The sequence below is a fragment of the Antechinus flavipes genome, chromosome 3 (assembly GCF_016432865.1).
Source record: "Antechinus flavipes isolate AdamAnt ecotype Samford, QLD, Australia chromosome 3, AdamAnt_v2, whole genome shotgun sequence".
Lineage (NCBI taxonomy): Eukaryota > Metazoa > Chordata > Mammalia > Dasyuromorphia > Dasyuridae > Antechinus > Antechinus flavipes.
The window spans coordinates 324,650,627-324,664,872 of NC_067400.1; the positions used below are offsets into that span (position 1 = coordinate 324,650,627).

The window sequence follows — 14,246 nt, forward strand, 5'->3', positions numbered from 1 at the left end:
GAGCAACAACCTTCCCCCACTCTTTTCTCACTTTTGTTGTTCTTTCATTACCCAATTTTGGGATATTCTTAGCAGAGATACTGGAATGCTTTGCCATTTCCTTCCCCAGCTCATTTGACAGATAAGGCAGCAGGGATCCTCAAACTTTTTAAATAGGGAGCCAGTTCACTGTCCCTCAGACTGTTGGAGGTCCGGACTATAGTAAAAACCAAAACTTTGTTTTGTGGGTCTTTAAATAAAGAAACTTCATAGCCCTGGGTGAGGGGGATAAACGTCCTCAGCTACAGCATCTGGCCGGTGGGCCGTAGTTTGAGGACCCTTGATGCCTGGTTAAGTGACTTGCCCAGAGTCACACAGCTAGTGAGTGTCTGAGGGCACATTTGAGCTCAGGTCTTCCTGATTCTAGGCCCAGTGCTCTATCCACTGTACTACCTAAATGTTCTTCTAATCCTTCATGCATTTGAAAAACAGGTAACTGTGCTTAGAACTACGTGTAAAGTAAAAGAAAATGGTTCTGATTGAGGCCCTGAGGAGTTCACCTGAGAAAATTCCATGAGCTTTAGCAGGTCATTTTGTTCTTAGATAATTGAGATAACGCCTGGAGAGCTTGAGAAAACATAGGCCTGTGTAGGCAGACATGCAAAGGAGCAGGCCCAGATGTTAGAACAATAAATAAATAAGCCAATGACCCAGCCTTACAAGCTGCAGTATGAACTCATTCTGATATCAGTCTTAATCTCTTGCAGACTGCTGGTCTATATTTACTGAACTCCGGGTTAATTACTTGGTTAATCAATTAAATCCAACAAATATTTTAAAAGTCTCTACTACCAGGTGTAAAACATTGCTGGCAGTATAGAAATAAAAATTTTAAAATAGCCTTCAAACTTAAAAATTTTAAAAATACCTTCAAAAAGGGCAACTGGGTGAAGTGATAGAGCACTGGATCTGGAACTAGGAAGATTCTTCTTCCTGAGTTCAAATCCATCCTCTGATACTTAATAAATTTGTGATGCTGGATAAGTCATTTAATACTGTTTGCTCAGTTCTTTCGTCTGTATGGAACTGGAGAAAAATAATGGCAAACCACGCCTGCATCTTTGCCAAGAAAACCAAAGGGTCACAAAGAGTTGGACTGTGATTGAAGACTCAACAATAAATCCCTCTGGAGACAGTACCTTCCATTTCCCAGAATCTACGAGTATTCTGATAGTTGCTATGTAGTACAAAGTGGAACTATTACCCACAGTCCTTTTATTTCCTTTCCTTTGTGGGATGGTTCCCCTCTCTTACATTTTTTCAATCGGGACTTCTGTTCAAGGAGATGAACACTGCCATTGTGCTAATCTCACTGTATATCCCCTTTGGGTAGAGAATGGAGTAGTTGAAGTAGTCATAGAAGCAAAAGGGTCACAATGAAACCATGAAAATACACAGAAAATAACAGAAGTAAGTTCAAAAGGAGACACAGATAAGTAGAGCAGTGTTGCTACTACAGAGTTAAATTATATATATATATAATATATATTTTTAATTAGCTGAACATATTAGAGATATAGGGCTTAAAATACAATTTTTTATGTATAAGAGATGCTCAAGTTTGTTGTTTAAGGCTGTGTTTTTTTTTTTTTTAAACTACCCATTAGGGGCAGCTAGGTGGCGCAGTGGATAGAGCACCAACCCTGAAGTCAAAAGGACCTGAGTTCAAATCTGGATCTCAGACACTTAACATTTCCTAGCTGTGTGACCCTACACAAGTCACTTAACCCCAACTGCCTCAGCAAAAAAACCCCCCAAAACCCTACATATTAAAAGAAATCCAAGCCATTCCCATCTTACGTAGTTCCCAAAACCAAACTTTAGCCCCACAACAAATTTGCTATACTAAAGATGTATCTCTAATCCCAATTTTATAAATTCTTTAAAAATAATAAAATTTTTCCTTCTAAAGAAACATTTTTTCCCAGGAAAAATTATGATTATATCTCAGGATCCTTGACTGCCTCTCCACATTGGCATGTGGCATTGACTGCCACATGGCATTTGGCTTGACATGATAAGTTTGACTTTCTGTTTATTTCCTTCTAGGTACGGTGCCTATAATTTGGATAAGCTGCCACCAGATGGATAGCAGTGTGTTTTTATTACCTAGTCTCATGGTCCAAAGAGCTAAGCATTCACCAACATGGTTAATTGAAAAATATAGATTAACATTCTCTTAACTCAATTACACTTTTTTTCTATAAAAGGAACTTTTAATTAAGACACTATGACATCAATATTAACTAATCACAAATTATTACACTTTAAAAGGTGACACACAATTCAGAGGAAATTGTAAAAGCAATCTGGAAATATTAAGAGAAGAAATGCAACACAAAGGTGCAATTAGGTATCTAGATGTTCCTTAACAGTTGTGAATCTAAATTCTCTTTGCTCTTCTGCTTTAAACAGAAGCCTCTCTTCTGTGGTATTTTAGGTCTCAAAAGCCTCTAAGAACAAAGTTAAAATTCCCTTATAGCCTTTCTTCAAGCCCTAAAAAGCGGGCCTTGCATTTGATTATGTTCACTTAATCCCAGAAAAAAACAGTCCCTGAACACTGATTCGGGCCTCCAGTATCTTCTCCCTTCCTAGGCCCTGACCAGAAAGGGGGAAAAAAAATCATGACTTCATATGTCTTATAGTTAGTAATATAACATTCCTATGACAGGCCTTTTTCAATCAGATTTGCCTCCACTTGAACATTTCTCTTAAATTTAGGATTTTGTCCTTTGAAGTCCCCAAATGCTATTATTTCTCATTTGAATCAAATGGCCACCCGGTAGTAGCAGCCATGTCAGCATAAGGTATGATAGTGCTCTTTAAAATATTACTTTTTCTAAAGGGGAATAGAGTTAGAGAAAACAAGGAAAATGAGAAATTAATTTTTAAAAAAACTCATTTAAGCAGAGCCCCAAAAGGCTGAGTATAGAACAATGTTTCCTGTTGCCAGATCTATGCCATATCCCTCTCTAAATGCTTCCCCCGAAATCTGAAAAATTAAGTCACTTAATGAAATACTACAGTATCTAAACAACCAAGTTGTTTGTGTGGAAGATTACATGAAAGTATAATGTGGATCTTTTCACTTTTGATATTTGTCACCACCCACTTTTAATGAATTTTGGTATTCTACCTGTAGCTGTTTCATCTTCTAGTATTTATTCACTTTTGTGGATCCATCCATTCATCTATACATCCATCCAATACCTATTAATCATCCACTATGTACCCAATGCTCTGGTAGGGATATAGTGATGTGTAAAACAAGCTCATATTTTCAGAGATAAACACTCTAGTGTAAGAGATCTTAACAATTTTTTGCATATAATGAACCATATTGTAAAATCTACAAATCCCTTTCCAGCATAATATTTTTAAAAGCATAAAAATCAAATACATAAGATTGCAAAGGAAAGAAATGTATTGCATATATTGCATTGAACCAATTATACTCAAACATATTGAAACAAAATGGGAAAAAATTTTTAAAAGTTCACAGATCCTAAGGTAAAAATGCCATCTCTATTGGCAACAAACGCTAAGGCATGAACTGACTTTAACATAACTAAAGAAAACTAAGAGCAAAGTTATCTGACATACTTAACTATACACATAATTGTTATTTTGCTATGTAGTAATTTGGTTTAAATGGTAAACAATTCCTGTAAATAGGCACCATATGACTATAATTAGTTTTACTTTTACAGAGAGAAACCACGTTTAAAGTTTTCCTCGTTTTGTTTTGTCTGTTTTCTAGTATCAATAATGTCAGTTTTAACTAATACAGTTTAATTTTTATTACACACACATTAAAATGAAAAGTTCTTTTTGACTTCTCATATGCTTACATATTCCCTTCACCTTCTCCCATCACTCAAAGATTCAGTGATAAGGACTCTGAACCATTTAAATAACCCTTAGAAACAGTCTAAGACTAAGAAGCTCCCAACAATAAGCCTCCAAAAACCAAAGTTAAATTCCTGAGTTCAAATCCAGCTTCTGCCTCTAGTTCTGTGATCCTGAACAAAAACTTTATCTGGTTTGCCTCAGTTTCCTCATCTATAAAATGAACTGGAGAAGGAAATATAAAAGTACTCCAGGATCTTTGTCAAGAAAATCCCAAATGAGGTCATGAAGAGTTGGACATATATGAAATGACCCAACAAGAATCAAAATTAAACCAGTTCCATTCTTCTAGTTGTATTCATCCATCTTAGGGAAAGGGGTAGAAATGACAGAGCCCTTCCTAGACACTCTAAATTAAGGTGATATTGTATAGTGGAAAGAGCACTGACTCTGGGATCAAAGGACTTTGGTTCAAATTCTACTGTGATTAATACCTTGGTAGGCAAGTCCTTCAACTTCCCCAAGGCCTCAGTTCTCTCATCTTGAAAATTAGAGGGTTGGATTAGATGGCTTCTAGAGTCCCCCTAAGCTCTATATCAATGATCCTGCAACTAAATAGGTTTATCTTGAGTCTCAGTGTAATCAGACTTCAACTAAAATAAATAAGATCTGTAATGCAAATGACTAAGATATCTTTTTCTATTTTACCAATTCGACAGCAAAAGTACTTGAGTGCCCAAAATGGGGTAGTGAAACACCATTCCAGACCTCAAAAAGAGCAATAGAGCAGAAGCATTTGGTTAGGTAGTAAACCTAAATTTTTCCTGACTTACTTTTTTTTGGCCAGTGTCTGTCAAGTTTATTCTTTTTGAGGTGAAAAAGAAGCACTGAAGAAGGATTATATGGAACACATAGCAAACTTGTGTAGTTTTAGAGAGTATATTGAATCTAGTTCTCCTTGGTGATACTCATTTTCCAGGCAGAGCTTAAATGAAACTTCCCTAGATAGGCACAAGGGGAAAAGTCTGAGAAATTAAGCTGTATGGCACACACTTATTGTCATTTGGTAGAATACTTGAAGGCATCCTTTTTGGATTTATATTTATATATATATTTTATATATAACATTTTATATAAACATTTATAATGTTTCAATTAATGAGATCAACAACTATCCAAAAGGGTTTAACCTAACAATCCACATAAATAAACTGAGTGGATGAGAAATGCCTCTTGTCATGACCGATATGCAACTTGATGAACAGACAATTTAGCTGCTTCATCAGAACATATATATTGGACAATTATCTATGGACTGCAATTAGGATCCAGAATTGATTGGGAGGAAAAGAGCAAATCAGGTTTAATTTGGTAAATTGTATAGGGCTTTCAATAATCCCAAAATGTTTCCTTGAAACAAAACAAAACCTTTTCAAAATCAATAGTTTCCTACTGATGTTATATGACTATGAATCCAGGATCATCTCTGATGAATCAAGAATCAAAATTTCAGATGTCTCAAAGGTCAATGCAAAAGACTTATATTGGCTGTAACTAAGTTGTTGAATATTGCTGATGTCAAATTGTGCACAATAAATGACATACAATATATTATCCATGAAAAGTTACAATGAGAAAGGGAAGTTGGCTTGGACATGTATCAAGATCAAGATAACAGACAGTTGACCAAAGTGTTGCACTGGTACCCAGAGAATGTTAAAAGACTCTGAGAAAGGCTTCCAGTACACTTATAGATACTTTAAGGAGAATTTATGAGGGGACATGGACAAGAATCACATAGTATAAAAAGGTCTGAATAAATTGTGATCTACACCAGTGGTGTCAAACTCAAAAATAAGATCCCTGTAGACATATTAACTTAGAAAAGCATAATTAAATGTTATCTATATTGTGCTGTATTTTTTATCGTGTCAAATATTTCCCAAATATACCTTAATCTGGTTCTAGCACTAAATTTGGTACTTCTGATACACTGTAACAGATGGAGCACCCACAATGGTGGGGTTATAGATTCATAGAAGTATATTTTGATTAAGTTCTTCCTCTTCATTCCCAGAAATTTAACAGTGCATGAAGACTACACCTTTGGAAGTAACCAAATTCTTCTTCACTACAGACTAAATACAAGAGGTATAAATATAAGCAGAAGATACTTCATGGCAGAACTTCCAATCATGGAAGAAGTCAGAATGGACTCTCAAAAACGAAAGAGTTTCCTTTTTGGGAAATTCTTAAAAGTCAGAGGGCCCTCATCATCTATAGGCTGCAACAGATTATCCCATGAATTCCTTCTAGCTCTGGTATTCTGTTAGCTAATCAGTATGATCATTAGCCATTCCTGAAGGCTCAGGGACTGACTGAGTGACCTCTCAAGGTCAAAGATAAGCCTGTGCTCCTAAACCTTCAACACTATCTTTATAACAACACTTTTGTCATTCGTAGTCCCTTTCTCATAGAGATCTTCAAATTTGTCAGCGGACATTACCATGCTCCTATGGAGCAAATGAACAAAGAATCTTTCCTCATTTTTGGAGAAAGAGCACAAAGAAAAAGTTCTGGGACTTTCAGATCAAATGGATATTTAGGAGGATGGATACTAAAATGGGATGCCTTTTGGAAAATGTTTTAAAATATTATTGCTAAAATGTGTCTCAATACAAAAAATTAGCAGACAGGAGAGGAGGTCAATTTTTACCCTAAATTGGCCTCTTTCCATTAATTAGTTACCACCTCATCAATTAGTCAATATTGATTAGACACCTACTGTGTGCCAAGTACTGTGTGAGATGCTGGCAATATAAATACAGAAATAAAACCCTCCTGGACCTCAGGGAGCTTATATTTTATTGGGAGCAACAATGTATATACATATAATTACAAAAAAGAGATAGAAGATAGATATAAGGTAATATGAAGGGAAGAGACACACTTGGAAAACTAGGAAAGGATTTATTCATGGGGCACACTAGGAATTCTGAGAGGATTGCTCTTCTAGTAGGATAGTTACCCCATTCAGGAAGAATTAGACACCAATTTTCAAATATTCTCAGAAATCAAACCAAGTAGTTCAAGAACTACAAAAGGATTTATGACTCTATCCTCAGAGAAAAGACAAATTAAATCTTTGATGTCACAAGGTCATATACCATTTATTACCAAATGACAATATCTGCTAGATTGTGAATTTCTTGATCTTATATTTACCCAGAACAATTCACTACATATAGGAAGTAATCATTAAATAAATATTGATGGAATGAATGATTCAATGTTGACTCATTGTAAAATAAAAATGGCTAATACCATTGCCTATTTAGAGAAGGAAACCATATGAATGGCAGCTACATGGCATTGGCCCTGGACTCAGGAGGACTTCCATTTAAATTTTAACACAAACACAGTAGCTGAACAAGTCACTTAACCCTGTCTGCCTCAGTTTTCTCATCTGTACAATGAACTGGAGAAGGAAATGGCAAACTACTTCAGTATCTTTGCCAAGAAAACCCCAAGTGGGATCACAAAAGTTCTGACAAGACTGAAACCACTCAAGACTAACACCACCTGGATGGCTAATCTGGTAGCTCTCCACAAAGCAATTTATTATATTCATTGACTAACCATTTCCTTAGTCCTTGTGGCCTGATTTCCTTTAGGAATTCAAGGTGCCACAGTCAGATAATTTGTTTGACTCTCAAGATTTTGACTCTGCATCTATCTTGTCCCTTCCCATAAAGTTATCAATCAAGTTATTCATTTCCATCTTGGGTTGTAGGACAGATAAAATGAAGTCTCCATGATGTCATTGGGTTTCACTAGAATATTCTTGAATGTTGGGAGAGCAAAATGAGTCATTAAGCTATTAAGCTATTTCCTCACACCCCCCCCCTTTTAATATCATATGATCACTCTGCTTCTCACTGAAGGAAGAGTTTTTTGGGGTTCCCTCTATCTGAGGTAAATACTGTCTCCTCTTTTTTTCAGTGTCTTTATCCTTTACTGATTATAAACAAGGAATAAGGTATATTACTCTGTCTAAATCTTGTTTGTTTACATGCTATCTCCCGCATGACCTTGTAAGTATCGTGAAAATAATGATTGTTTTCTACTTTTCTTTGAACCCCCCAGTTCTTAGCACCCCCAGTGCTTAGGACAGAACCTGGTTCATAATTGATGTCTAAAAATGATGTTGACTGACTGACCCTTCCAGACATTATTAAGCACTTTATGAATAACTCAATATATCTGATTAACTTGATCATTCCAGGCTTTATCATCCAACTGGACTATCCAATCCCTTCATTGTTCCTCTTATTCCCAGTTACCAGGGTTCAAAACTTAAACTTGTAAGAAAGAATTTAAAATAATTGGCCAAAATAGAAATTTTGTGACTTGTGGATTTATGATCCCCTCATTAGTATCAATCATGAACATCAATTTAATTCAACAAACATTTATTGATCTCTCATTGTGGACAAGGCAAGATGCATAAATGAGATCTATTTATGATAAATGGAATGATTCCTTTTCTCCATTTCTATTCACAAACAGGAAAGTGCCAGAATCCACACAGAATAGAAAAAAAAGTCAAGCTTGGATATCAATTTGCACAATAAGTATTTTCTCACTTTTCTCTCTATGGAATCCTATTTCCTAGTGACAGACATGGTTATTTCTCAGTTTATGGTATCATAGATTTAGAGTAAGAAGGGACCTTAGAGATCAGCCCTGCATCTCATTTTATAGAAAGGAAACTGAAGTCCTGAGAGGTTAAAGGGATGGGAGGCAATGAGAAGAAATAAGCATTTATTAAGGGCCTACTATGTGCTAGGCACTGTGCTAAGTGATTTATAAATATTTCATTTGATTCTCACAAACATCTTGGGAGGTAGGAAAGTTATAATGGGGATTAATCCCTACTTTACAGATAAGGAAACTGAAGCAGACAGAAATTAAGGGATTTGTCCAGATTTGAGTTCACATTTAAACTCAAATTTCCTGAATTACAGGGCTAGCACTCTAAACTTTGCCACTTAGCTGCTTTTCTCAAAGTATTAATTGGCAATAAGTGACAGAGATGGGATTCAAATATGAGTCTTAGGACTATAAATACAGTCTTTTTCTTAATCTATACCATGCTGCTTCTAATATATATAAAATGATCACTATACAATATAATTTGCATTCCATTATTTTTATTATGGAAAATTTAGCTATGGATAGAATAGAGCAATTTAAGAGCAGGAAGTGTTCTCCTTGATTTTGTATAAAAAGCATCCTATAACTCCCTTCTCACCTCCAATTCAAGGAATTTCTTCTTCCTCCCAACTTCTGCTCAGGTACCTCTTCCTATACAAGGGCTTTCTTTGTATATGTTTCTTCTTTAAATCATGTTTCAATTATTTTGTATATTGTTTGCCTTTATAGAAGCATATATATATATAGTCATGCACACATCAATGCAAATACATATGTGTCTGTATACATGTACATACATATACACCTGTATACACATATATACATAGGTAGATATCCCTTTGAGCTTACTATTTTAGCATTTGTTCTTTCTACCCCCATGCCTCACACGATATTTTATACATAGATAGACACTTAATAGCTTACTCTGAATCCAAATGAATTATTGGAATGAATTTCTTCATTTATAATGTTCTGAGAGGGGGTGAGTTATCCAAGGCCATACATACAGCTATTTAATAGCACAGCCAGAACTAAATTCTGACATTCCTGGTCTCTAGCATCTCAGTTCAGTGTTTTCTCCAGTATCCCCGATTTCTTTGTTTACATCTCTGAGAGGTCTTTAATGTTCTGTCCTCTTCATTCCCCATCTCCCAGCCAAGTAATTAACATGTAAAAGAAGTAAGGAACCTATTTCAAGGCACCCCAGTATTGAAGAAGTGCTTTTGAAGTGCAAATAATCCTCTTCTAAATTTTTTTCTAATTTGACAAGTTAGTCAATTTTCTTTAAACCTGGTCCTGGAGAGTGAAAATTCTTTAAAAATTGTATTATGTTTTAAATAGTTTTCCTAATTGAAAAAAGTTCTTTTTTTTCATTCATTTTGGGTTTTTCCCCTCCCTCAATTTTCTCTTAATTTCTAGTCTTTCATTTTCTTCTTGTGGCTTTCCTTATCTTCCCTGCCTCTCTTGGACGCTGTCCTTTTTCCAAGTCAAGGTCACCTAAAGGCCCCAATATTTGGTACCAACTAGTGAGCTACCAGAGTGGGAATTGGGAGATATGAACTCCAGTTCTTGTTGGCTCTGTTCACTTGACCTTGTGACTTGAACAAGTCACTTTTCTGGGTCTCAATTTCTTAACTTGGAAATTAAGGGCATTAAAATCTTTAAACCCCTTACTCAACTAACATTTTAAACTCTTTAATATTCAATAATCTAAGTAATTTACAAAGCTTCATCCCATGCCATGGACTGCTGAACTAAGATGAAAATTTTCTTTCACATTCAGATTAAAATCTAAATCTTCTCCCTTAGGATATTTTTGGAGCCATACTGCAATATAGGGACCATATTTAGAGCTGGAAAGAATCTTAGAGGCTCCTGAGGAAACTGAGGTTCAGAAAGAGTGACTTGCCCAACATCATAAAGCTATCCAGTTAAGGATTTGAACCCACATTTTATTTTATTTCTAATATAGCACTCTCTTCCCAGCAGCACATTGCTTCCCTTGGATATTTGTCTAATACAGACAGAAATTCTCCTTTCTGTAATAGCCTAGACCAGGGATCCCGGATGAATGGAGCAGATATCAAGCTGGAGAGAACCTATACATTTACTCCCAATGAGAGAATAGGAGAGCCCAACTCAGTGAAAATATTGTCTGGGGGGTGATGAACAATTCTATTCACGGAGCTCCTGTCCCTTGAGTAGATGAGTTCTCCCTTAGAAATATCCAAGGAGAAAACACCCAAGTTCTACAGATACCATTTGAAGTCTACTCCGGAGTTTCAACCTGCCTGTGCTCAGACTTTTAAATGCATCTAGGAACCTGGGAGGATGGCAGTCTCTCAGCCCTAAGGCCGCAAACTGCCACACCCACTCTCAGAGCTGTCAGTGTGCTAGGTCCCTCACACAGGCACAAAATATCAAACAACATATCAAGAAAGAAGAAAACTGGATCAGTCTAAAAGGGTAAGAGTGACTGAGATAAGATGTGGAGTTCTGGGAGAGGTTGGGGGTGAGAGACACACCTTTCACATAGTTCCTGGATACTCTTAGTTGAAAGGGGACCAGTGGCTCTATCTTGGGCAGGAGTCTATAAATTCCCTGTAAATGCAGATACACCCTAAGATCCAGCTTCCAAATGCTGTGGGTCCTTCACCTTCGTTTCTCAGACGTCAGGAACCAAATGGAAAACCAAACTAAACACTCCTTCCACCCTGAGTTCCCCCTCAAAAAGGGTCCTCAAGGAGGAGAGATGGAAGGAAACCTAGAAATGCACTAGCTTAACTCCTGAAATTTACAGATGAAGAAAGATGACCAGAAGGATTGTCACCCAAGGTCACACAGCTTAGGAGGACCTAGAACTGAAACCAAGAGCCCCTAAATCTCAGGTCAGTGCTCTTTTTACACACCCCTCCCCCACTCCTACCCCCACTACCTCTTGCTCCCTTTTTCTTGCTTGTGGCTCCTGAAACTGCCCTTGTCATCCTCCAGTAGAAAATTGGCTCTTATAGGCCAAAAGCCAAATAGAGGGGCAGTTCCTCCTGTGGCATAGCCGGCAGGAGAAGCAGCAGGTTCAGCTGATGATCCTTAGTCAGGTCTAGTGGACTGGCTGCTCTCTTTCCTTCTCCCTCTTCCACCCTGCCCCCTCCCCTGGAGATGTTTTCTCCTCTGTTATTTATGATGAGAGGTGGCAGGGAGGAATGACATGCTCACACACTTGGTGGAAGGACCAGGGTGTGTCTCCTCCTTTCTTTGCAGAACCAAAGCAGCGCAAATCTCTTGGGAGTAGTCTGATTCTCCCCACCTGATGCCTCCCCTCTCCCCCCACCTAAAAAAAAAAAAAACAAACCCTCTCCTCCTCCAACCTTTCTCAAGGCAACTGAGAAGCTTGAGAGATAAAAAACAATAAATCTCGTCATCACTTAAAACCCCCTCCCTTTCAACCCCCAGCCAACAAGCACAAGGATAAGAGAAATGGCCAATACTAGAACCTTCCATGCCCAATTTGAGGTGAGAGAGGCAAGAGATTAATATTGAAACTACTTTCTAAACCTCAGTCTCTCCAGTCTTCCGAGAGGAACGGAAAGATTAGCAAGTTTCGTGGGGTTCCCCCCTTCTCTTTCCCTGCAACCAATTTTGACTGGGGTAGGGGTTAATATTCTTTTCCTTTTGCCTGTGCAGCTTCCTCCCATGCCTTGAAGCAGCCACGCTTGAAATCCCGGTGGTGCTGGGCAGAGGAGGTAGAGGTGGCCAGTTACACACTCCCCACCTTTCCACGTCGGGGCACATCACCAACCATTTTAGTCTCTGACACGCCGCCCTCCCCCCTCCCCGCATGCCAAAAGCGGTCACCCCTGAGCCCAAGCCCTAGTGAATGAATAAAAGGCAATCTGATCTGGCTGCCCCAAGCCCACTCCCTCCCCAGTTCGAGCAGAGCCGATTCCAGAGCGCTGCAAAAGCTGCCGCACTATGCAAAGACATCAGCAGGTCTAGAGTCCATTTCCAGCCTCCAGCCTCAGTCAGTCGCCCGGTTGAAGCCTCTCCCTGCCCTCCCTCCGTCTGCCCCTACCTCCATGACCACCCTCGTGCCCAGGGGCCACTCTTAGCGTTTTATTTCCTTTGTGTGTGGGAAGAGGGGGACCGGGGTAAGGTGCAGGGTGGGGGTGGGGGGAACCCAAGGATGAAGGGAAGGTGTGCTCTACAACTGCAGGGAGGTTGAGGAATGGAAGGGAGTGGGAGGGAATCCAAAGTGGTACCAGACTTAGCTTCCAACCCTGGCAAATAAACCAGGTACTCACCGCTTTGCTCCCCCAGGAAGACCAATTTGAATTTTCTCAATGGGTTCCCAAAATCTCCTCCTGCGGACATGGTGTTGGCTCTGAGGTGTGGGAAGAGGCGAAAGAGCAGGAGCGAGAGGAGGAAGGAGAGGAGAAGGAGCAAAGGGAAGAGAAGGAGTAGATAGGGGTGGACTGCAAAGAAGAGGAGAGAAGAGAGGAGAAGGAGGAGGATGGAGAAGAGAGGGAGGCTACGAACTGGAAGGGGGAAGGGCTGGCTGCAAGCGTTCCTGGCTCTGCAGCTTCCCCCTGGTCCCCTGACTCGGGCTGCGTTTTGGAAGGAGGAGGAGAAGGAGGAGGAGGTGGTAGTTGCGGAAGAAGGGGTGGAGGAGAATGCGGAGGACGATTCAGGATGCCGCCCGCGCGGGCTGCAGAGCCAGAAGGGAGGGCGCGAGATTTCGGAGCGCCGACGGTCAGAGCGGAGGGATGCGGATGCTGAGGCAGTGTGATCTCGGCGAGCCGGGGGTTGGAGCTTCTCCCCTCCCCACCTCCAGCGCCTGCGCCCTGTCGGCTCTCTCGCATCCTCTCTGATGTCATGCAGGACCGACAAGCCAATGCAGTGCTGCAGAGAGGCTTTGCCTAATGCATCTGAAAGGAACAGTGGATGGCTGGGGTCACTGTCTCACCAGCCGCCCCTGCTGCTGCCCCTGCTCCAGGAGGCAATACGCCTCGGACGACGGAGCTAACAGACTGCCCCGATCCTTAACCCCCTTTCTGCCTTGATCCCATCCTCCCCTTTTTGGACCTAGGAAAAGATGAGAGTGGGATAGAGATATTTATTTCTGACAATGTCAAGCTAAATCTATGCGCATTACTCCAGATCAAAGGGGAAGAAGCATATGAATTACACAACAATATATACACTACAGCTGAGTCCATCTAGGAGAGAAAATGGAGTGAGAGAGAGACTGAGGGGAAGAGGTCGTTCCTTCCCACTCTAGACATCTCCAGCCTCCACCCTTTTCTCTACACAATGCTGAGAAAAGAAAAGGTCACTAGTTTGAAGTATACTGTACAACAGCCCCCACACCAGAAACATTTTTTATCTAAATTTCAAATATTGGAAGCATGAAAAGTAGAGAATGGACAGGGGATAAGTGCTAAACAGTATACAGTAGAAAACAACTCCACTACCCTACAATGTGGCTCACACACAATTCTATCATCTTTCAGAAAATAATTTGAATTGGGGTTCCTGAATCCCAGAGTTCAGAGCCTAAGAGATCAAAAACTGATATGGTCCTCTGTCTCTTGCTGCTGGATAGGGATGCTCCTAACCCTGCCTAGAGAGAGAAGGCTGAGACAGTG

At 39.5% G+C, this 14,246-nt stretch overlaps 1 protein-coding gene across 1 annotated transcript in view; it reads right to left on the reverse strand.

The window, feature by feature from the left end:
• Nucleotides 1-12,995, reverse strand: part of RAB6B (RAB6B, member RAS oncogene family) — a 171,994-nt gene extending 158,999 nt beyond the window's left edge. Inside the window, exon 1 of the mRNA XM_051985577.1 lies at nucleotides 12,903-12,995. Coding sequence (XP_051841537.1) covers nucleotides 12,903-12,972 — 70 coding nt within the window. The 5' untranslated portion in view covers nucleotides 12,973-12,995. The remainder of the gene's footprint in view (nucleotides 1-12,902) is intronic.
• Between the last annotated feature and the right edge of the window lie 1,251 nt (nucleotides 12,996-14,246).